This window comes from Lotus japonicus, chromosome 6 (assembly GCF_012489685.1).
Source record: "Lotus japonicus ecotype B-129 chromosome 6, LjGifu_v1.2".
In the NCBI taxonomy this organism is placed as follows: domain Eukaryota; kingdom Viridiplantae; phylum Streptophyta; class Magnoliopsida; order Fabales; family Fabaceae; genus Lotus; species Lotus japonicus.
The window spans coordinates 29,013,167-29,033,757 of NC_080046.1; the positions used below are offsets into that span (position 1 = coordinate 29,013,167).

At 40.1% G+C, this 20,591-nt stretch overlaps 1 protein-coding gene across 1 annotated transcript in view; it reads left to right on the forward strand.

The window, feature by feature from the left end:
* Positions 1-14,355, forward strand: part of LOC130725179 (uncharacterized) — a gene marked incomplete at both ends in the record, with an annotated part of 48,926 nt that extends 34,571 nt beyond the window's left edge. The window contains 6 exons of the mRNA XM_057576431.1: positions 10,286-11,359; positions 11,735-11,985; positions 12,433-13,070; positions 13,197-13,973; positions 14,130-14,251; positions 14,309-14,355. Of these exons, the coding sequence (XP_057432414.1) occupies positions 10,286-11,359; positions 11,735-11,985; positions 12,433-13,070; positions 13,197-13,973; positions 14,130-14,251; positions 14,309-14,355 (2,909 nt within the window). The remainder of the gene's footprint in view (positions 1-10,285; positions 11,360-11,734; positions 11,986-12,432; positions 13,071-13,196; positions 13,974-14,129; positions 14,252-14,308) is intronic.
* Between the last annotated feature and the right edge of the window lie 6,236 nt (positions 14,356-20,591).

A 20,591-nucleotide genomic window follows, 5' to 3' on the forward strand; every position in this document is an offset into this window, starting at 1 on the left:
ACCCTAAACCTTAAACCCTAAACCATAATCGCCCATATTTAGTTGAGCTCTACGAACTTGCATCACATTCGGTGGAGGAATATCATGAGCTTATACTTATTGTGGTACAACAAGACACTATTTGTCATTAGAGAATAATTTCTCCACTCAAAAGCTATATGTTGGCCTCATTCTCCTTTGGTTCTACTGTACTTATTTCGTTACAATTCTCCATTTGTACTAAGTTTCAGTTGAGCTCTACGAACTCATATGACATACATTGGATTAATAACATCGATTTTAAATTTATGTCCTCTTAAAAGGTGTATATTGGCCTCTTTTTCCTTTTGTGCTACCCTAAACCCTAAACCTTAAACCCTAAACCCTTACCACCCATATTTAGTTGAGCTCTACGAACTTGCATCACATTCGGTGGAGGAATATCATGAGCTTAAACTTATTGTGGTACAACAAGACACTTTTTGTCATTAGAGAGGAATTTCTCCACTCAAAAGCTATATGTTGGCCTCATTCTCCTTTGGTTCTACTGTACTTATTTCGTTACAATTCTCCATTTGTAGTAAGTTTTAGTTGAGCTCTAGGAACTCATTTGACATACAATGGATTAATAACATCGATTTTAAATTTCTGTCCTCTCAAAGGCTATATGTTGGCCTCTTTATCCTTTTGTCCGACCCTAAACCCTAAACCTTAAACCCTAAACCATAATCGCCCATATTTAGTTGAGCTCTACGAACTTGCATCACATTCGGTGGAGGAATATCATGAGCTTATACTTATTGTGGTACAACAAGACACTATTTGTCATTAGAGAATAATTTCTCCACTCAAAAGCTATATGTTGGCCTCATTCTCCTTTGGTTCTACTGTACTTATTTCGTTACAATTCTCCATTTGTACTAAGTTTCAGTTGAGCTCTACGAACTCGTCTCACATACAATGGATTAATGACTTCGATTTTGAATTTATGTCCTCTTAAAATGTATATATTGGCCTCTTTTTCCTTTTGTGCTACCCTAAACCCTAAACCTTAAACCCTAAACCCTTACTACCCATATTTAGTTGAGCTCTACGAACTTGCATCACATTCGGTGGAGGAATATCATGAGCTTAAACTTATTGTGGTACAACAAGACACTTTTTGTCATTAGAGAGGAATTTCTCAACTCAAAAGCCATATGTTGGCCTCATTCTCCTTTGGTTCTACTGTACTTATTTCGTTACAATTCTCCATTTGTAGTAAGTTTTAGTTGAGCTCTACGAACTCATATGACATACAATGGATTAATAACATCGATTTTAAATTTATGTCCTCTCAAAAGCTATATGTTGGCCTCTTTATCCTTTTGTCCTACCCTAAACCCTAAACCTTAAACCCTAAACCATAATCACCCATATTTAGTTGAGCTCTACGAACTTGCATCACATTCGGTGGAGGAATATCATGAGCTTATACTTATTGTGGTACAACAAGACACTTTTTGTCATTAGAGAATAATTTCTCCACTCAAAAGCTATATGTTGGCCTCATTCTCCTTTGGTTCTACTGTACTTATTTCGTTACAATTCTCCATTTGTAGTAAGTTTTAGTTGAGCTCTACGAACTCATATGACATACAATGGATTAATAACATCGATTTTAAAATTATGTCCTCTCAAAAGCTATATGTTGGCCTCTTTATCCTTTTGTCCTACCCTAAACCCTAATACTTAAACCCTAAACCATAAACACCCATATTTAGTTGAGCTCTACGAACTTGCATCACATTCGGTGGAGGAATATCATGAGCTTAAACTTAATGTGGTACAACAAGACACTTTTTGTCATTAGAGAATAATTTCTCCACTCATAAGCTATATATTGGCCTCATTCTCCTTTGGTTCTACTGTACTTATTTCGTTACAATTCTCCATTTGTAGTAAGTTTTAGTTGAGCTCTACGAACTCATTTGACATACAATGGATTAATAACACCGATTTGAAATTTATATCCTCTCAAAAGCTATATGTTGGCCTCTTTTTCCTTTAGTCCTACCCTAAACCCTAAACCTTAAACCCTAAACCATAAACACCCATATTTAGTTGAGCTCTACGAACTTGCATCACATTCGGTGGAGGAATATCATGAGCTTAAACTTATTGTGGTACAACAAGACACTTTTTGTCATTAGAAAGGCATTTCTCCACTCAAAAGCTATATGTTGGCCTCATTCTCCTTTGGTTCTATTGTACTTATTTCGTTACAATTCTCCATTTGTACTAAGTTTAAGTTGAGCTCTAGGAACTCTTTTGACATACAATGGATTAATAACATCGATTTTAAATTTCTGTCCTCTCAAAGGCTATATGTTGGCCTCTTTATCCTTTTGTCCTACCCTAAACCCTAAACCTTAAAACCTAAACCATAATCACCCATATTTAGTTGAGCTCTACGAACTTGCATCACATTCGGTGGAGGAATATCATGAGCTTATACTTATTGTGGTACAACAAGACACTTTTTGTCATTAGAGAGGAATTTCTCCACTCAAAAGCTATATGTTGGCCTCATTCTCGTTTGGTTCTACTGTACTTATTTCGTTACAATTCTCCATTTGTAGTAAGTTTTAGTTGAGCTCTAGGAACTCATTTGACATACAATGGATTAATAACATCGATTTTAAATTTCTGTCCTCTCAAAGGCTATATGTTGGCCTCTTTATCCTTTTGTCCGACACTAAACCCTAAACCTTAAACCCTAATGAAGGTATGAAAAACAGTAGAAAGGGGGGGTTTGAATAACGTTTTCAGTACAAAACTTCCACCTTAAAGATTTTGACAAATCTTTCGAGAACTTAAGTGCTGAAGATAAGAGATAGAGAAGCACACAAGGATTTTATCCTGGTTCACTTGATAAATCTCTCAAGCTACTCCAGTCCACCCGTTAAGGTGATTTCTTCCTTCTTAGAATGAAGGCAATCCACTAATTAGGTAAGAGTTACAACTGCACTTGAAACCTACAAGTGACTAACAATTACACTGACTTAGCTCACACTAAGATTCACTCTCTTAGTCTTCTCTAGGATCCGATCAACCTTGATCTCCTAAAGGAACTAAACAAACTGTTTATCAAAGAAATGTTTACAAGAGATTTGCTTCTGAAAAGCTAATAGTAAACTCAATAAATTTCAGATGAAAGAAAGCTTAGAATATTTTGAATATGTCTTGCGCGTATGTGTTGCTTCTTCTCGCCGCTTCTTTCAATCTTCAGCCTCTATATATACTCCAAGGATTAGGGTTGAGCGTTGCATGGGAAATGCTACCGTTGGAGGGCAGTTCTGGAAAATCCAGCTTCTGCTGTGGCTGAGAACGTTAGGTAGGTCGTCAGGAAGGTACACTTGCTTTTGTACTTGGATAGCGACTTGACCTTTTAACCTAGGAGACTTCTGATCAGAGGAATGCTTCGTATTGGAACTTGTGAAGCCGGTTGATCAGAGTCAGAGGGAAAGCACAGATCCTCTGACCATTGTATCTTCTGATTCTGAACTCAGAGGGAAGAACATGGCCTTCAGAGTTTCTTGCTTCTGGACTTCAGAGTTTCCACTATTCAGCTTCTGGATCTTCAGAGTCTTCTACACCATCAGAACATCTGAACCTTCAGTGTTTCTTGGTTATCAGAACTTCTGGATCTTCAGAGCTTCTAGCGACTGAGTCCACATCAGAGTTTGTATAGCTTCAGAACTTCTGAAGCTTTTCCACTATTCATACTGAACATGGTGAATGCGAAAGCGTTGCTTGGGTTACCCTTTATACACAGTGCTTCTGATTTGTGTGAGATTGAGTTGAGGTCAGAGCCTGTAAATAGCACACTCAGAAAAACACGTTAGAGTACCACAATTGTTCATATCAAAAGATTAACTTGTAATCATCAAAACATAGAGTTGTACTACTCGATCAAAACTTGATCTTACAATCTCCCCCTTTTTGATGATGACAAAACTAAAATTTTTGATGAACAATTCTTAAACATTAAACTGAATTCACTCAGAGTTTAGAGATATAGAATAAGACTTATCCTGATGTGAATAGTTTATCTTGCTCATTCTGAATTCAAGTCACTGCTTGATTCTGAGCTTAGCTCCCCCTGAATCTAATACTTGATGAAAACGTTAGTAAAGTCTAGATTCTGAGCTAAATAATATAAGAGTTCAGAGTGAAAAACTTATGACATAGATGAAAAACGAATAATCAGAGCTCATAAGTGATCAGAGTCATGGACAAGGTATCAGAGTCTTGGGTATCAGAGTCAACTTAGAATCACTTCAGAAGAAGTGAAATGTATTCCTTGTATTTGCCCAGTGACATATCTATGGTCATGAAGGTGGAACTCTTAAAATCTCCAAAAGAAAAATAAATCACACTAACACATCTTACACATCAAAAACTAGGTTTACTCCCCCTTTTTGTCATAAGCAAAAAAGCCTGGGGTGTGAAAAACTTAGCTTGAAGTACAAGGTACTCCCCCTTAGAGAAGGTCTAAGTTTAAAGAAAACGAAAACGATGTAAGAATCAGAGTTAGGCGAAATAAATAAAAGAGTTAATGCAAGGGATGAACGTTTACCACTGGTCAAGTGAGTAAATAGAAGGGTCAGTTACCAAGAACTTAACCTCGAGAAACTGTAGGAGCATTAACTTGCAGAGAGAAAGTGAAGCCTATAAAAAGCGTTGGAGAGAAAGGTAAGCTTCACACCTCGAACAATTTTCAGTAAAAAAGAATGGCATCATACAACGTAGCACTAGAAGAGCTGAGGAAGAAGGCCTTTGAAGAGGACTTGTTCCTGAACATCAGGCATCCAGAGGGTGCAACGACCATCTCGGAGCTAACACGGACACTGCTGGAAGAGGACCTGCGTCCAGAGTTGGAGAGAGACCTGAAGGAATTTCTTGCCTTCGTGGAGGAGGTGCAAGAACTCAGCCGGCTTGAACTCAAGCTGCTGGAAGAAAAAGAGAGTTTGGAAGAGAAGCTCAGGACTTCAGAAGAGATTCTGGAGAGGGATGAGCTAAATGTTAGGCTCAACAACATCCAGCATGTACTGGAGCGTCTGGAGAAAGATAGGTCAGAGCAGCGCCAGGAATGCAGAAGAATGAGGAGAGATCCTCCATTCTAGACTTTTTAGGGAAGTAATGTATGATGTAAACGCAAAAAGATTATGAATAAAACGAGTTTAGCAAACATATGTGACACAAGTAAATAGATATGCATATATAATCACAAACGAACAAATTAAAAAGGGAACAGAGTTTAACAAAAGGAAAACAATGTTAACGAAAAAGAAGAAAAAGAGGAGATCCTAAAACTAAGGTTTGTCAGTGCGTCGCAGAAGTTCCATCATCATGTGCTTCATCTCAATCAGCATGGATTCATGAGTGTCAAGACGTTGTTCCATGATGTCGAGTCTGGATGAGCTTGGCTGAGTAGAGCTGGAAGGAACATTCTGAGCAGCTTGAGGATCTGGAATGGAAGCAGAAGCAGCAGGAGTAAACACAACTGGTGCAAGTGCTTGGCATCTAAGAGCTTCAGCCTCAGCTTCAAGTCGCTCTGCCTCAAGTCTGGCTTGTTCAGCTTGAGCTGCTGCTAGACGTGCAGCTTCTTCTGCTTGAGCCTTCTTTCTCTTGGCTTCTTCAATGGCTTCAAGAAGCTTATTTCTCTGTTCTAGTTCATGAAGGGCCACCCTTCTAGCAAACCTTTGCTTTGCAGCCTCAATGCTCTGACTTCCTTCTGCATGCAGGAGCTGCATCATAATTGGAACTTGAGCCACTAGCCAAGTGCTCAGATTGTTCCACTCATCAGCCACACTTTCAGCATTCTCACTGAGGTCAGTCTGACCGTGCACATTGCGGAGCCTCAAGGAGGCTTCATGATAGAAAATATTGATGCACTCAGAGAGAGAGGTGGGTTGAAGGTGAGTATAGGGAATTATGGAGAGGTTGGTTTCAGGAGAGGCTGGGTGATTGCTGCTATGAGCTTTAGAGGCACCTTGTGGAGAACCAATGTTAATCATGGGAGCATTGGGTTCAGAGGTTCCAAGGTGAGGGTCTGAAGTTTCAACCAGAGGATGAGGTGATCTAACCGAGGATTGGTTAGACACTGAATGTTCGGGTTCAGGTTCTGGTTGAATAGGCTCTTGTTGGTCAGGGACATGGTGAGCTTGTTGAACCAAGGGGTCTGCCTCTTGTAAAGGATTAGCCAAGATAGGTTCATCTGGGTCTACTAGACGTTCAGGTCTAGGGCCAGGATATCTCCTAGGGCTTGGACAGGTTAGGTAATATTCTTCCAAGGCAGACACCTTTTCTTTTCTAACCTCCATGAATTTTCTAATGGATTCAGAGTTATTGGAGGGAGAAGAATCAGCAACATTGGTTGGGAAGGATACAGGTGTAAAGGCTGTTGAAGAGTCTGTATCCGTGGTTTTGGCAGCAGGACGTTCTGATGCTCTGGGAACAGAGTGATCAGACGTTCTGGGTTGTGGTTCTGTTTGGTTTGGCTCGGGTTGGTCATGGATGATGGGTTCAGAGGATAATGGGTCGTACGGAATGGTGAGGAGAGAGGTTGGTTCTTCTGACCTAGAAGGTTGGTTCTGAAGCAAATTCCAGAGAGGTGCTTCAGTAGGAGAAGGTTGAAAGAAGGAGGATCTTGGGGAATGTGGTGGAGTGGTGGTTTGTGCGGCTGGCTGGGATTCAGGAATAGGAGTGAGGGGATTGGAGGAGTGTTTGAGCATAGCAGAAATAGGGAGTGCATCAAATAAATTCAAATCATCATCAGAAGCAAGTGCAGGCTTACTTGAATGTGCTGATGATCGAGTCACTCTGGCAGGAGGTTCAGTCCTTCTGACCACTTCAGCAGCTGGTTCCACCCGAGTAGGCTTCACCACGATTCTGACTTTCTTCTTCTTCTTCTTGGGAGGACCATCCTCACTATCACTATCATCACCATCATCAGGCTTTCTCTTTGTCTTCTTGACCAGAGGGACATCAGATTCCTCAGAAGATTCGTCCAGAACCATCTTCCTCTGAGCTTTCTTCTTGGGAGGAGAAGGAAACTCTGGAGCTGGTGGTAGTCTGCTGACGAAATCATCAAGGTCAATTTCGAATCCTTGAGCCCTTAGATCTTCAACATAGCATCTGATGGCGTCAGGATTGTCTGCTTGAGTCCACAGAGGGTAGTCATTCAGAGGCATTCTTCTTCCTCTGATCTCAGAAGATGTGTCTTCATGAGCAGGAGCAATCTTCTTCTGGACGAAACCCATCTTCTTCAGAGAATTTGCAGTGAAGACATCACTGACAATGATGCTCAAATCCTCTGTGCAACCAGCATTGATCAAATCTTGCACCAAGTTGCTTTCAATGAGAAAGTCTGAGAGCAGCCTCCCAAAAGGGATATATTTGATTGCAGACTTGATGGAGGCGGTGGTGCGAGACTTCCGGATGCATTCCTTCAAGTAGGAGAACAGGAAGTAGGGAAGGCAGATCTTCTCCTGATTTTGGATGAAGAACAACATCGCCTTCTGGTTGAAGTTGATGTAGTCTGGGGAACTGCCCTTCGGTCTCTGGTTTATGCAGTTGAGCAGGATCTTGTGCCAGATCCTGAGTTTGGGGTGAAGATCCATCACCTTGTAACTCGTCTTGCCCGGTTTGAAGGTGGTGTACAGAGCCTGGTTGACTATGTCCTTGGTGCTGGGTTTCAGCTTCGATTCCGTCAGTTGGAACCGATACCCATAAGCAGTTTCTGCACCTAGCAGATTCACGAATGACTTCTCCGTGATGATGATCTTTCTGCCAAGAATGTGAGAGACCACTTGAGTATCATCGCAGTCTGCGTGCTTCCAGAATTCCTTTACCAGTTTCTCATACACCGGTCCTCGAAGTCGGTTGAAGTAATTTCCCCAACCTTGAGCTTGGACTTCAGGACGAAGATCAAACCCATTTGTAGCCAAGTTGTCGAGGTTGAATCTCCATTCTGCCAGGACTTGGAGTTCCTCAGGAGGATAAACACAGTGAACGGCACAGCCCCGTTCTGCAATTGGAACACTCTGTTCTTGAGCTTGAACTTGATCTTGAGTTGGATTCTCAGAGCCCCTTTGACCCGTTGCAAGACCAACTACCATGTGAGGGAACTGAGGTGCATCTGCAGTAGATCTTCTGGTTTGTCTCACCATTTTGAAGAGGTTGAAGGTTTGAGGTAGAAGATGAAGGTTGAAAGATGAAGAGAGATCGAGAGAGAAATCGAGAAAAAAGGCGGTTTTGAAAAGCAGAGAGAGCGAGAGTGAAAACCGGAAGTGAAAGAGAACGTGTGTGTATAGTGGGTGATGAGGACAAGGACAAGGACAAGGGTCATGGAGCACTAAAAGGACTTGGAGGACCAATGACAAGGGCTAGAGCTAAAAAGGCCAAAGAGACTCTTCAGCAAGTAGTGGCAACCATTCTTGAAGACAAAGTGGTAGAAGAGATGGAACCAAAAATCATGATGATCATTCAGGCCCAAGAAGAAGAGCCAGCCCACGCATAGGGGCTGCCATGTGATGTTTTGTTTTATTTTATTTCAATAAAAATGCAAAGGACCAATTGAATAAGTTGGATCCAAATGCATTATGTTGCTGAATTTTATTTTAGTGTGTTTAATCCACTTCAAGTGGTATGTGATTGCATGTGGCGCATGAAGGGCTTAAAGGGAGGGATCCATTCCTTTCTTAAAACTCTTTGAATGTGTTTGAATTTCAATAAGTTCTGAATGGAGGAGTTACATCAGCAAAGTCAAAGGATTGAAGAGCTTTCAAAGCCAAGAATGGAGTTACAAAGAAAGGGAAATTAAGTTCATAAAGAGCATTGAATGCTATATTCCCTGGTCAGAATAACAATCAAGAAAGGGAGTTACATGAAGCAATCAGCCACCAAATACACGTTCAGGGCTGAAGCAAATCACTATCTTCCTCTTTTAATTTGTAACTCCTAGCCTAGGATTCTTCTAGAGAAATTACACCTCATCATTTTTTGTAACAAGGCTGAATTTCCTTCTTCTTTATAAGGACCACTCCTTCAATGTAATAGACAGATTATGAATGAATTAGTATTTTCTTTTCTGAGTGATTCAGATTTGTGAGAGTGATTCTCATAGTTCTTGAGTGATTCAAGAATTAGGCTTATCAAGGGTTTGTCACCACCTTTGTGTGAAGTCTTCATCTTCCATTTCACTAAAACTTCCCCTCTTTTCTGTCCATTTCCCTTCCATCACGAAATTCTTCTTCTTCTTTCTCACATTTCAGAGTTCTCATCATCCAAGATCAATCCTAGACGATCCATTGCAGCCCTTGCATCAACTTGGGGCGTATCATTTGGTAATCAGAGCTCCGGTTCTAGGATTTTGGTTTCTTTTCTTATCTGGAATTCTGGTTAGCAACTCTTTGTCATTTCTTGTTACCTTGATTTTAGTTTTTGTTTCTTTTGGCTGAACCATTGCAAAAGTTAAGCCTTGTTAATTGTTCAGAATCAAAAACAAATTACAAAACGAAAATTCAAAAAAAAAAAAAAAACGAAAATTCAAAAAAAAAAATGGCTGAATGGTTCTTGTTTAATTAGCCAAATTCAATTGTTCAAGGTAATTTTGTTGCTAGCATTCCAATTTATTTTCTTCTTTCTGTTTGTTCTTGAATTCTTCTTTAGTCTCTAAATATTTTGAGTCCTTTCCATTTCTGTGGTGATTTTGTCTTGTCTTCTTTTGTTTCATATTCTAAAGTCTATTCTAATCTGTGTGACTCTACACAAATTTGGTGGCATAATTCTTTGTGTGTCTTAACTTTGATTTACTCAAGAGATTGTGAGAATTTTTGAGTGGAAAAAGGCAAGAGTGCACATCATAGAAAAGCCAATTTGAGGGAAACACGAGAGAAGTGAGGTAAACACTAACATTTGTTTGTTCTACTTGAATCTTTTCATTTGTCAAAGATGTCAGGAGAAGAGGAGGAGCAACCAGCAGTGCGACTCTCGACCATCGAAATGCGGGCTCTTACACAACATCTGGAAAACTTAATGAGGAGGCAAACTGAAGAGATCCACGAAAGGCTGGATCAAATGGAGAACCGGAACAATAGTGACAGTGAAGGCGGGAGGCCACGACGAATTCATGAAAATCCTAGACCTGCTCGGATTGAAGGAGTCAAATTCCAAATTCCTCCTTTTAAGGGAAAGAGTGATCCAGAGGCATACTTGGAGTGGGAACTCAAAATAGAGCATGTCTTTGCTTGCAACAACTATGAGGAGGACCAAAAGGTGAAACTTGCAGCTGCTCACTTTTCAGACTATGCTCTTGTTTGGTGGAATAAGTTTGCAAAAGAGAGATTGAGAAATGAGGAGCCAGCGGTGGAAACATGGGCTGAAATGAAACGAATCATGAGGAAAAGATATGTCCCTTCAAGCCATGCTAGGGATGTAAAATTTAAACTTCAAAAACTTACCCAAGGCAGCAAGAGTGTTGAGGAGTATTACAAAGAACTTGAGGTGCTTATGTTGCAAGCCAATCTTGAGGAGGATGAAGAGGTAACCATGATTCGATTTATTAATGGTCTGTCTAATGATGTTAGAGATATTGTAGAACTTCAGGAATATGTAGACATGGAAGAATTGCTGCACAAGGCCACTAAAGTTGAGCAACAACTCAAAAGGAAAGGGCTTGCAAGGAAGAGTTCTACCAATTCCAATTCATCTTGGAGAGACAGAATGAAGAATGAAGGGCCGAGCACCCTTAGCAAACCAGCCACCAAACCACAAGCTTCAGCTTCTTCAAAACCTCTTGAACAACCATCCAAAAAGAGCAAAGAGGTCAAGTGCTTCAAATGCCAAGGTATGGGACATTATGCTTATGAATGTGCCTCCAAAAAGACCATGATTCTTAAGGATGATGGAGACTACACCAGTGAGTCCGAAGGAGAACAAAGTGAAGAAGAAGAGGAGGCAGCCATGAATGGTGAACTGTTGATGATCCGAAGAATGCTTGGTAGCCAACAAAAGCCAAAGAAGGAAAGCCAAAGAGAGAATATCTTTCACACAAGATGTTCTGTCAATGGGCAGATTTGCTTGATGATTGTTGATGGCGGAAGCTGTACTAATGTGGCTAGTGAAAGAATGGTGGAGAAGCTGAACCTGGTCACAAAACCACATCCTTGGCCATACAAACTTCAATGGCTCAGCCACTATGGAGAAATACAAGTAAGTAAGCAAGTTGAAGTTGACTTTTCCATTGGCAAATACAGGGATAAGGTTCTTTGTGATGTTGTTCCCATGGAGGCTAGTCACATACTGCTGGGAAGACCATGGCAATATGACACCAACTCTGATCATAATGGAAGCACCAACAAGATCTCATTCCAACATCATGGCCAGAAAATTACGCTCAAACCTTTGAGCCCTAGGGAGGTGCGTGAGGATCAAAAGAAAATGAGAGAAAAGATTGAACAAGAGAGAAAAGAAAAGAGTGAGACACTTGAGAGAAAGCAAAAAGAAAAGAGTGAAACACTTGAGAGAGAGCAAAAAGAAAAGAGTGAAATACTTGAGAGAAAAGAAATTTGTTTGATCAAAAAGAGAGAGGTGAAAAGGATGATAGCTTCAAAACAGATCCTATACTTGATGTTTTGCAAAAATCAGATTTTGAACACTAACACTTTTGAAAATTTTGAGCTGCCTTCTAGTGTTAAATCTCTTTTGCAGGATTATGAGGATGTGTTTCCAACAAGTGTTCCAAGTGGTCTACCACCACTGAGAGGAATTGAGCATCAAATTGATCTCATTCCGGGAGCTTCTTTGCCTAATAGGCCAGCATATAGAAGCAACCCACAAGAAACCACTGAAATTCAAAGACAAGTGGAAGAACTCTTGAACAAAGGGTGGGTAAGAAATAGCATGAGTCCTTGTGCTGTACCGGTGATTTTGGTACCAAAGAAAGATGGGACTTGGAGAATGTGCTCTGATTGTAGAGCCTTGAATAACATCACCATTAAGTATAGGCACCCTATTCCTAGACTTGATGATTTGCTTGATGAATTGCATGGAGCATGTTATTTTTCTAAAATTGATTTGAAAAGTGGTTACAATCAGATAAGGATTAAAGAAGGGGATGAATGGAAAACTGCTTTCAAAACTAAATATGGTTTGTATGAATGGTTGGTTATGCCTTTTGGTTTAACTAATGCACCTAGTACTTTTATGAGACTAATGAACCATGTTTTGAGGGAATTCATTGGGAAATTTGTGGTTGTGTACTTTGATGATATTTTGGTCTATAGCACTACTCTTGAGCTGCATGTTGAGCACTTAAGATCCGTCTTGAGTATGCTTAAAAAGGAACAATTGTTTGCCAATCTTGAGAAATGCACTTTTTGCACTGACCATGTTGTGTTTCTTGGTTTTGTTGTGAGTTCGAAAGGAGTGCAGGTTGATGAGGAAAAGATCAAAGCCATTCAAGAGTGGCCCACTCCTAAATCCGTGGGTGATGTAAGAAGTTTTCATGGCTTGGCCAGTTTCTACAGGAGGTTTGTAAAGGACTTTAGTACCTTGGCAGCACCCCTAAATGAAGTGGTGAAAAAGAATGTGGGTTTTCATTGGGGAAAGAATCAAGAAGAGGCCTTTGCTGCCCTAAAGCATAAGCTTACCCATGCACCTATACTTGCTTTACCTAACTTTGCTAAATCTTTTGAACTTGAATGTGATGCTTCAAATGTAGGTATTGGTGCTGTGTTGCTTCAAGAAGGCCACCCAATTGCTTATTTTAGTGAAAAGTTAAGCGGAGCTGCCCTTAACTATTCTACTTATGATAAGGAATTGTATGCTTTGGTGAGAGCTTTGAAGACTTGGCAGCATTATCTTTTGCCCAAGGAATTCGTGATTCATAGTGATCATGAGTCGCTGAAATACTTGAAGGGGCAAGGTAAGTTGAACAAAAGGCATGCCAAATGGGTTGAATTTTTGGAACAATTTCCCTATGTCATAAAACACAAAAAAGGGAAAAGTAACATTGTGGCTGATGCTTTATCCAGGAGACACGTGTTGCTTTCCATGTTAGAGACTAAATTGCTAGGACTTGAACATGTGAAAGAAATGTATGAAAAAGATGATAACTTTGCTGAAATTTTTGTGGCTTGTGAGAAAGTTTCTCAAAATGGATTTTATAGGCACAATGGATTTTTATTTAAGGAAAACAGGTTGTGTGTGCCTAAAAGTTCCATTAGAGAACTGCTTGTTAAAGAATCCCATGCTGGGGGATTAATGGGTCATTTTGGAGTCCAAAAGACTCTAGAAACTTTACAGGAACATTTCTATTGGCCCAAAATGAAACATGATGTGATCAAGTTTTGTGAACATTGCATTGTTTGCAAGAAGGCTAAGTCTAAGGTGATGCCACATGGTTTGTATACTTCTTTGCCAATCCCTGAATACCCTTGGGTTGACTTGTCTATGGACTTTGTTTTAGGCCTCCCTAGAACAAAGAATGGTAAGGATTCCATTTTTGTGGTTGTTGATAGGTTTTCAAAAATGGCTCACTTTATTCCTTGCAGGAAAGCTGATGATGCTTGTCACGTTGCTGATTTGTTCTTTAAAGAAGTTGTAAGACTTCATGGGATGCCTAGAAGCATAGTTAGTGATAGGGACACCAAGTTCCTAAGTCACTTCTGGAGGACTTTATGGGGGAAGTTAGGCACCAAACTTTTGTTCTCTACCACTTGCCACCCACAAACTGATGGGCAAACTGAGGTGGTTAATAGGACCCTAGGCACCTTGCTTAGGACTGTCCTTAAGGCCAATTTAAAGGCTTGGGAGGCGTGTTTGCCTCATGTTGAATTTGCTTACAATAGGGCTGTCCATAGCACTACCAATTGCTCTCCATTTGAAGTAGTGTATGGATTTAACCCTTTGACTCCTCTTGATTTGTTGCCTATGCCTAACATTTCTGTTTTCAAGCACAAGGAAGGACAGGGCAAAGCTGAATATGTCAAGAAGATGCATGAGCGTGTGAAGGCTCAAATTGAGAGAAAGAATGAGAGTTATGCTAGGCAAGCTAACAAGGGAAGAAAGGAGGTGGTGTTCCAACCCGGAGATTGGGTTTGGGTGCACATGAGGAAGGAAAGGTTTCCAGAACAAAGGAAATCCAAACTCCAACCTAGAGGGGATGGACCTTTTCAAGTGCTTGAGAGAATCAATAACAATGCCTACAAAATAGAGCTTCCAGGTGAGTATAACATCAGCTCAACCTTTAATGTCTCTGATTTATCTCTCTTTGATGCAGATGGCGGAGAATTTGATTTGAGGTCAAATCCTTTTCAAGAGGGAGGGAATGATGAGGACAAGGACAAGGACAAGGGTCATGGAGCACTAAAAGGACTTGGAGGACCAATGACAAGGGCTAGAGCTAAAAAGGCCAAAGAGACTCTTCAGCAAGTAGTGGCAACCATTCTTGAAGACAAAGTGGTAGAAGAGATGGAACCAAAAATCATGATGATCATTCAGGCCCAAGAAGAAGAGCCAGCCCACGCATAGGGGCTGCCATGTGATGTTCTGTTTTATTTTATTTCAATAAAAATGCAAAGGACCAATTGAATAAGTTGGATCCAAATGCATTATGTTGCTGAATTTTATTTTAGTGTGTTTAATCCACTTCAAGTGGTGTGTGTTTGCATGTGGCGCATGAAGGGCTTAAAGGGAGGGATCCATTCCTTTCTTAAAACTCTTTGAATGTGTTTGAATTTCAATAAGTTCTGAATGGAGGAGTTACATCAGCAAAGTCAAAGGATTGAAGAGCTTTCAAAGCCAAGAATGGAGTTACAAAGAAAGGGAAATTAAGTTCATAAAGAGCATTGAATGCTATATTCCCTGGTCAGAATAACAATCAAGAAAGGGAGTTACATGAAGCAATCAGCCACTAAAAACACGTTCAGGGCTGAAGCATATCACTATCTTCCTCTTTTAATTTGTAACTCCTAGCCTAGGATTCTTCTAGAGAAATTACACCTCATCATTTTTTTGTAACTAGGCTGAATTTCCTTCTTCTTTATAAGGACCACTCCTTCAATGTAATAGACAGATTATGAATGAATTAGTATTTTCTTTTCTGAGTGATTCAGATTTGTGAGAGTGATTCTCATAGTTCTTGAGTGATTCAAGAATTAGGCTTATCAAGGGTTTGTCACCACCTTTGTGTGAAGTCTTCATCTTCCATTTCACTAAAACTTCCCCTCTTTTCTGTCCATTTCCCTTCCATCACGAAATTCTTCTTCTTCTTTTTCACAATTCAGAGTTCTCATCATCCAAGATCAATCCTAGACGATCCATTGCAGCCCTTGCATCAACTTGGGGCGTATCATTTGGTAATCAGAGCTCCGGTTCTAGGATTTTGGTTTCTTTTCTTATCTGGAATTCTGGTTAGCAACTCTTTGTCATTTCTTGTTACCTTGATTTTAGTTTTTGTTTCTTTTGGCTGAACCATTGCAAAAGTTAAGCCTTGTTAATTGTTCAGAATCAAAAACAAATTACAAAACGAAAATTCAAAAAAAAAAAAACGAAAATTCAAAAAAAAAATGGCTGAATGGTTCTTGTTTAATTAGCCAAATTCAATTGTTCAAGGTAATTTTGTTGCTAGCATTCCAATTTATTTTCTTCTTTCTGTTTGTTCTTGAATTCTTCTTTAGTCTCTAAATATTTGGAGTCCTTTCCATTTCTGTGGTGATTTGTCTTGTCTTCTTTTGTTTCATATTCTAAAGTCTATTCTAATCTGTGTGACTCTACACAAATTTGGTGGCATAATTCTTTGTGTGTCTTAACTTTGATTTACTCAAGAGATTGTGAGAATTTTTGAGTGGAAAAAGGCAAGAGTGCACATCATAGAAAAGCCAATTTGAGGGAAACACGAGAGAAGTGAGGTAAACACTAACATTTGTTTGTTCTACTTGAATCTTTTCATTTGTCAAAGATGTCAGGAGAAGAGGAGGAGCAACCAGCAGTGCGACTCTCGACCATCGAAATGCGGGCTCTTACACAACATCTGGAAAACTTAATGAGGAGGCAAACTGAAGAGATCCACGAAAGGCTGGATCAAATGGAGAACCGGAACAATAGTGACAGTGAAGGCGGGAGGCCACGACGAATTCATGAAAATCCTAGACCTGCTCGGATTGAAGGAGTCAAATTCCAAATTCCTCCTTTTAAGGGAAAGAGTGATCCAGAGGCATACTTGGAGTGGGAACTCAAAATAGAGCATGTCTTTGCTTGCAACAACTATGAGGAGGACCAAAAGGTGAAACTTGCAGCTGCTCACTTTTCAGACTATGCTCTTGTTTGGTGGAATAAGTTTGCAAAAGAGAGATTGAGAAATGAGGAGCCAGCGGTGGAAACATGGGCTGAAATGAAACGAATCATGAGGAAAAGATATGTCCCTTCAAGCCATGCTAGGGATGTAAAATTTAAACTTCAAAAACTTACCCAAGGCAGCAAGAGTGTTGAGGAGTATTACAAAGAACTTGAGGTGCTTATGTTGCAAGCCAATCTTGAGGAGGATGAAGAGGTAACCATGATTCGATTTATTAATGGTCTATCTAATGATGTTAGAGATATTGTAGAACTTCAGGAATATGTAGACATGGAAGAATTGCTGCACAAGGCCACTAAAGTTGAGCAACAACTCAAAAGGAAAGGGCTTGCAAGGAAGAGTTCTACCAATTCGAATTCATCTTGGAGAGGCAGAATGAAGAATGAAGGGCCGAGCACCCTTAGCAAACCAGCCACCAAACCACAAGCTTCAGCTTCTTCAAAACCTCTTGAACAACCATCCAAAAAGAGCAAAGAGGTCAAGTGCTTCAAATGCCAAGGTATGGGACATTATGCTTATGAATGTGCCTCCAAAAAGACCATGATTCTTAAGGATGATGGAGACTACACCAGTGAGTCCGAAGGAGAACAAAGTGAAGAAGAAGAGGAGGCAGCCATGAATGGTGAACTGTTGATGATCCGAAGAATGCTTGGTAGCCAACAAAAGCCAAAGAAAGAAAGCCAAAGAGAGAATATCTTTCACACAAGATGTTCTGTCAATGGGCAGATTTGCTTGATGATTGTTGATGGCGGAAGCTGTACTAATGTGGCTAGCGAAAGAATGGTGGAGAAGCTGAACCTGGTCACAAAACCACATCCTTGGCCATACAAACTTCAATGGCTCAGCCACTATGGAGAAATACAAGTAAGTAAGCAAGTTGAAGTTGACTTTTCCATTGGCAAATACAGGGATAAGGTTCTTTGTGATGTTGTTCCCATGGAGGCTAGTCACATACTGCTGGGAAGACCATGGCAATATGACACCAACTCTGATCATAATGGAAGCACCAACAAGATCTCATTCCAACATCATGGCCAGAAAATTACGCTCAAACCTTTGAGCCCTAGGGAGGTGCGTGAGGATCAAAAGAAAATGAGAGAAAAGATTGAACAAGAGAGAAAAGAAAAGAGTGAGACACTTGAGAGAAAGCAAAAAGAAAAGAGTGAAACACTTGAGAGAGAGCAAAAAGAAAAGAGTGAAATACTTGAGAGAAAAGAAATTTGTTTGATCAAAAAGAGAGAGGTGAAAAGGATGATAGCTTCAAAACAGATCCTATACTTGATGTTTTGCAAAAATCAGATTTTGAACACTAACACTTTTGAAAATTTTCTCATGTTCAGAAGGAGTCTTGGAGACAGCAGATAAGTTCTTTTTCAACTTTTTATGCTTAGACAATAAAGAGTTATACTTATCCATGATATCAGACAAAGCATGTTTCAGTTCAGAGGTAGAGAAAGAAGCAAATACCTCATTTTCATCGTCTGAGTTAGGATCTCCTTCTGATTCTGAGTCAGAGTCAACAGCTTCCTTTGACTCTGCTCCTTTGTCTTTGACAATGGCCATGAGTCCTTGGACTTCACCATCAGAGTCAACATCCTCTGACTCTGATTCATCGAATGTCACCATCAGACTCTTCTTGGTCTTGAAGTGCTTCTTTGGCTTCTTGTCTTTCTTCAACTTTGGACAATCACTTTTGTAGTGCCCAGATTCTTTGCACTCAAAATATGTGACTTCCTTGATTGAAGACTTCTTCTGGCCTGAGGACTCATACTTTCCTTTTGCCTTTCCAGAGCCTTTGAACTTGCTCTGCCTGTGCTTCCAGATGCGGTTGAGTCTCTTGGAGATCAGAGTCAGCTCATCTTCATCAGAATCTTCTGATGCTTCTTCAGATTCTTCTTCTTCAGCTTGAAGAGCCTTTGACTTCTCAACCTTAGCCTTTTCAAATTTGGATTTCAAGGCTATGGACTTTTTCCTCAGATCTTGCATCTCTGAGCGCTTCAGCTCATGGCATTTCAAAATGCTGATGAGTTCTTCTAAACTCATATTCTCAACGTCTCTCGTGAGCTCAATTGAAGTCACCAAGGGCATCCAACTTTCAGGAAGACACCTGATGACCCTTATGACATGATCTTTTGTTGTGTAGCTCTTGTTGAGAGGTCGTATGCCAGCTACAAGCAATTAAAATCTGGAGAACATTTCTTCAATGGATTCATTTGGCTCCATGATGAAGGATTCATACTTTTGGATCAAAGACAATGCCTTTGATTCTTTGACTTTCTTGTTTCCTTCATGAGACATCTTCAGAGATTCAAAAATGCCTTTAGCAAACTCACGATCTGTAATCTTCTGGTACTCTTCATAGGAAATAGCACTTAGAAGAATTGCTCTTGCTTTGTGATGTTGTGAGTACAGCTTCTTTTGATCTGCAGTCATCTCTGACCTTGGATCTTCTTGCCATCTGCATCAACTGGACGCTCGTAGCCATCCACGATAATATCCCAGAGATCTGCATCGAAACCCAGAAAGAAACTTTCCAGTCTATCTTTCCAATATTCGAACCTTTGACCGTCGAACATAGGAGGCTTTGCATTGTAACCATCTCTTTGAGTTTCACTGGTGGTGGCAGCCATTGTTTTTCACACCGGCCCGGATCACTGAACACTGTTAGGTGTGGTAATCAGAACTTGCGCTCTGATACCAATTGAAGGTATGAAAAACGGTTAGAAAGGGGGGGTTTGAATAACGTTTTCAGTACAAAACTTCCACCTTAAAGATTTTGACAAATCTTTCGAGAACTTAAGTGCTGAAGATAAGAGATAGAGAAGCACACAAGGATTTTATCCTGGTTCACTTGATAAATCCCTCAAGCTACTCCAGTCCACCCGTTAAGGTGATTTCTTCCTTCTTAGAATGAAGGCAATCCACTAATCAGGTAAGAGTTACAACTGCACTTGAAACCTACAAGTGACTAACAATTACACTGACTTAGCTCACACTAAGATTCACTCTCTTAGTCTTCTCTAGGATCCGATCAACCTTGATCTCCTAAAGGAACTAAACAAACTGTTTATCAAAGAAATGTTTACAAGAGATTTGCTTCTGAAAAGCTAATAGTAAACTCAATAAATTTCAGATGAAAGAAAGCTTAGAATATTTTGAATATGTCTTTGCGCGTATGTGTTGCTTCTTCTCGCCGCTTCTTTCAATCTTCAGCCTCTATATATACTCCAAGGATTAGGGTTGAGCGTTGCATGGGAAATGCTACCGTTGGAGGGCAGTTCTGGAAAATCCAGCTTCTGCTGTGGCTGAGAACGTTAGGTAGGTCGTCAGGAAGGTACACTTGCTTTTGTACTTGGATAGCGACTTGACCTTTTAACCTAGGAGACTTCTGATCAGAGGAATGCTTCGTATTGGAACTTGTGAAGCCGGTTGATCAGAGTAAGAGGGAAAGCACAGATCCTCTGACCATTGTATCTTCTGATTCTGAACTCAGAGGAAGAACATGGCCTTCAGAGTTTCTTGCTTCTGGACTTCAGAGTTTCCACTATTCAGCTTCTGGATCTTCAGAGTCTTCTACACCATCAGAACATCTGAACCTTCAGTGTTTCTTGGTTATCAGAACTTCTGGATCTTCAGAGCTTCTAGCGACTGAGTCCACATCAGAGTTTGTATAGCTTCAGAACTTCTGAAGCTTTTCCACTGTTCATACTGAACATGGTGAATGCGAAAGCGTTGCTTGGGTTACCCTTTATACACAGTGCTTCTGATTTCTGTGAGATTGAGTTGAGGTCAGAGCCTGTAAATAGCACACTCAGAAAAACACGTTAGAGTACCACAATTGTTCATATCAAAAGATTAACTTGTAATCATCAAAACATAGAGTTGTACTACTCGATCAAAACTTGATCTTACACCTAAACCATAATCACCCATATTTAGTTGAGCTCTACGAACTTGCATCACATTCGGTGGAGGAATATCATGAGCTTAAACTTATTGTGGTACAACAAGACACTTTTTGTCATTAGAGAGGAATTTCTCCACTCAAAAGCTATATGTTGGCCTCATTCTCCTTTGGTTCTATTGTACTATTTCGTTACAATTCTCCATTTGTAGTAAGTTTTAGTTGAGCTCTACGAACTCATTTGACATACAATGGATTAATAACACCGATTTTAAATTTATGTCCTCTCAAAAGCTATATAAT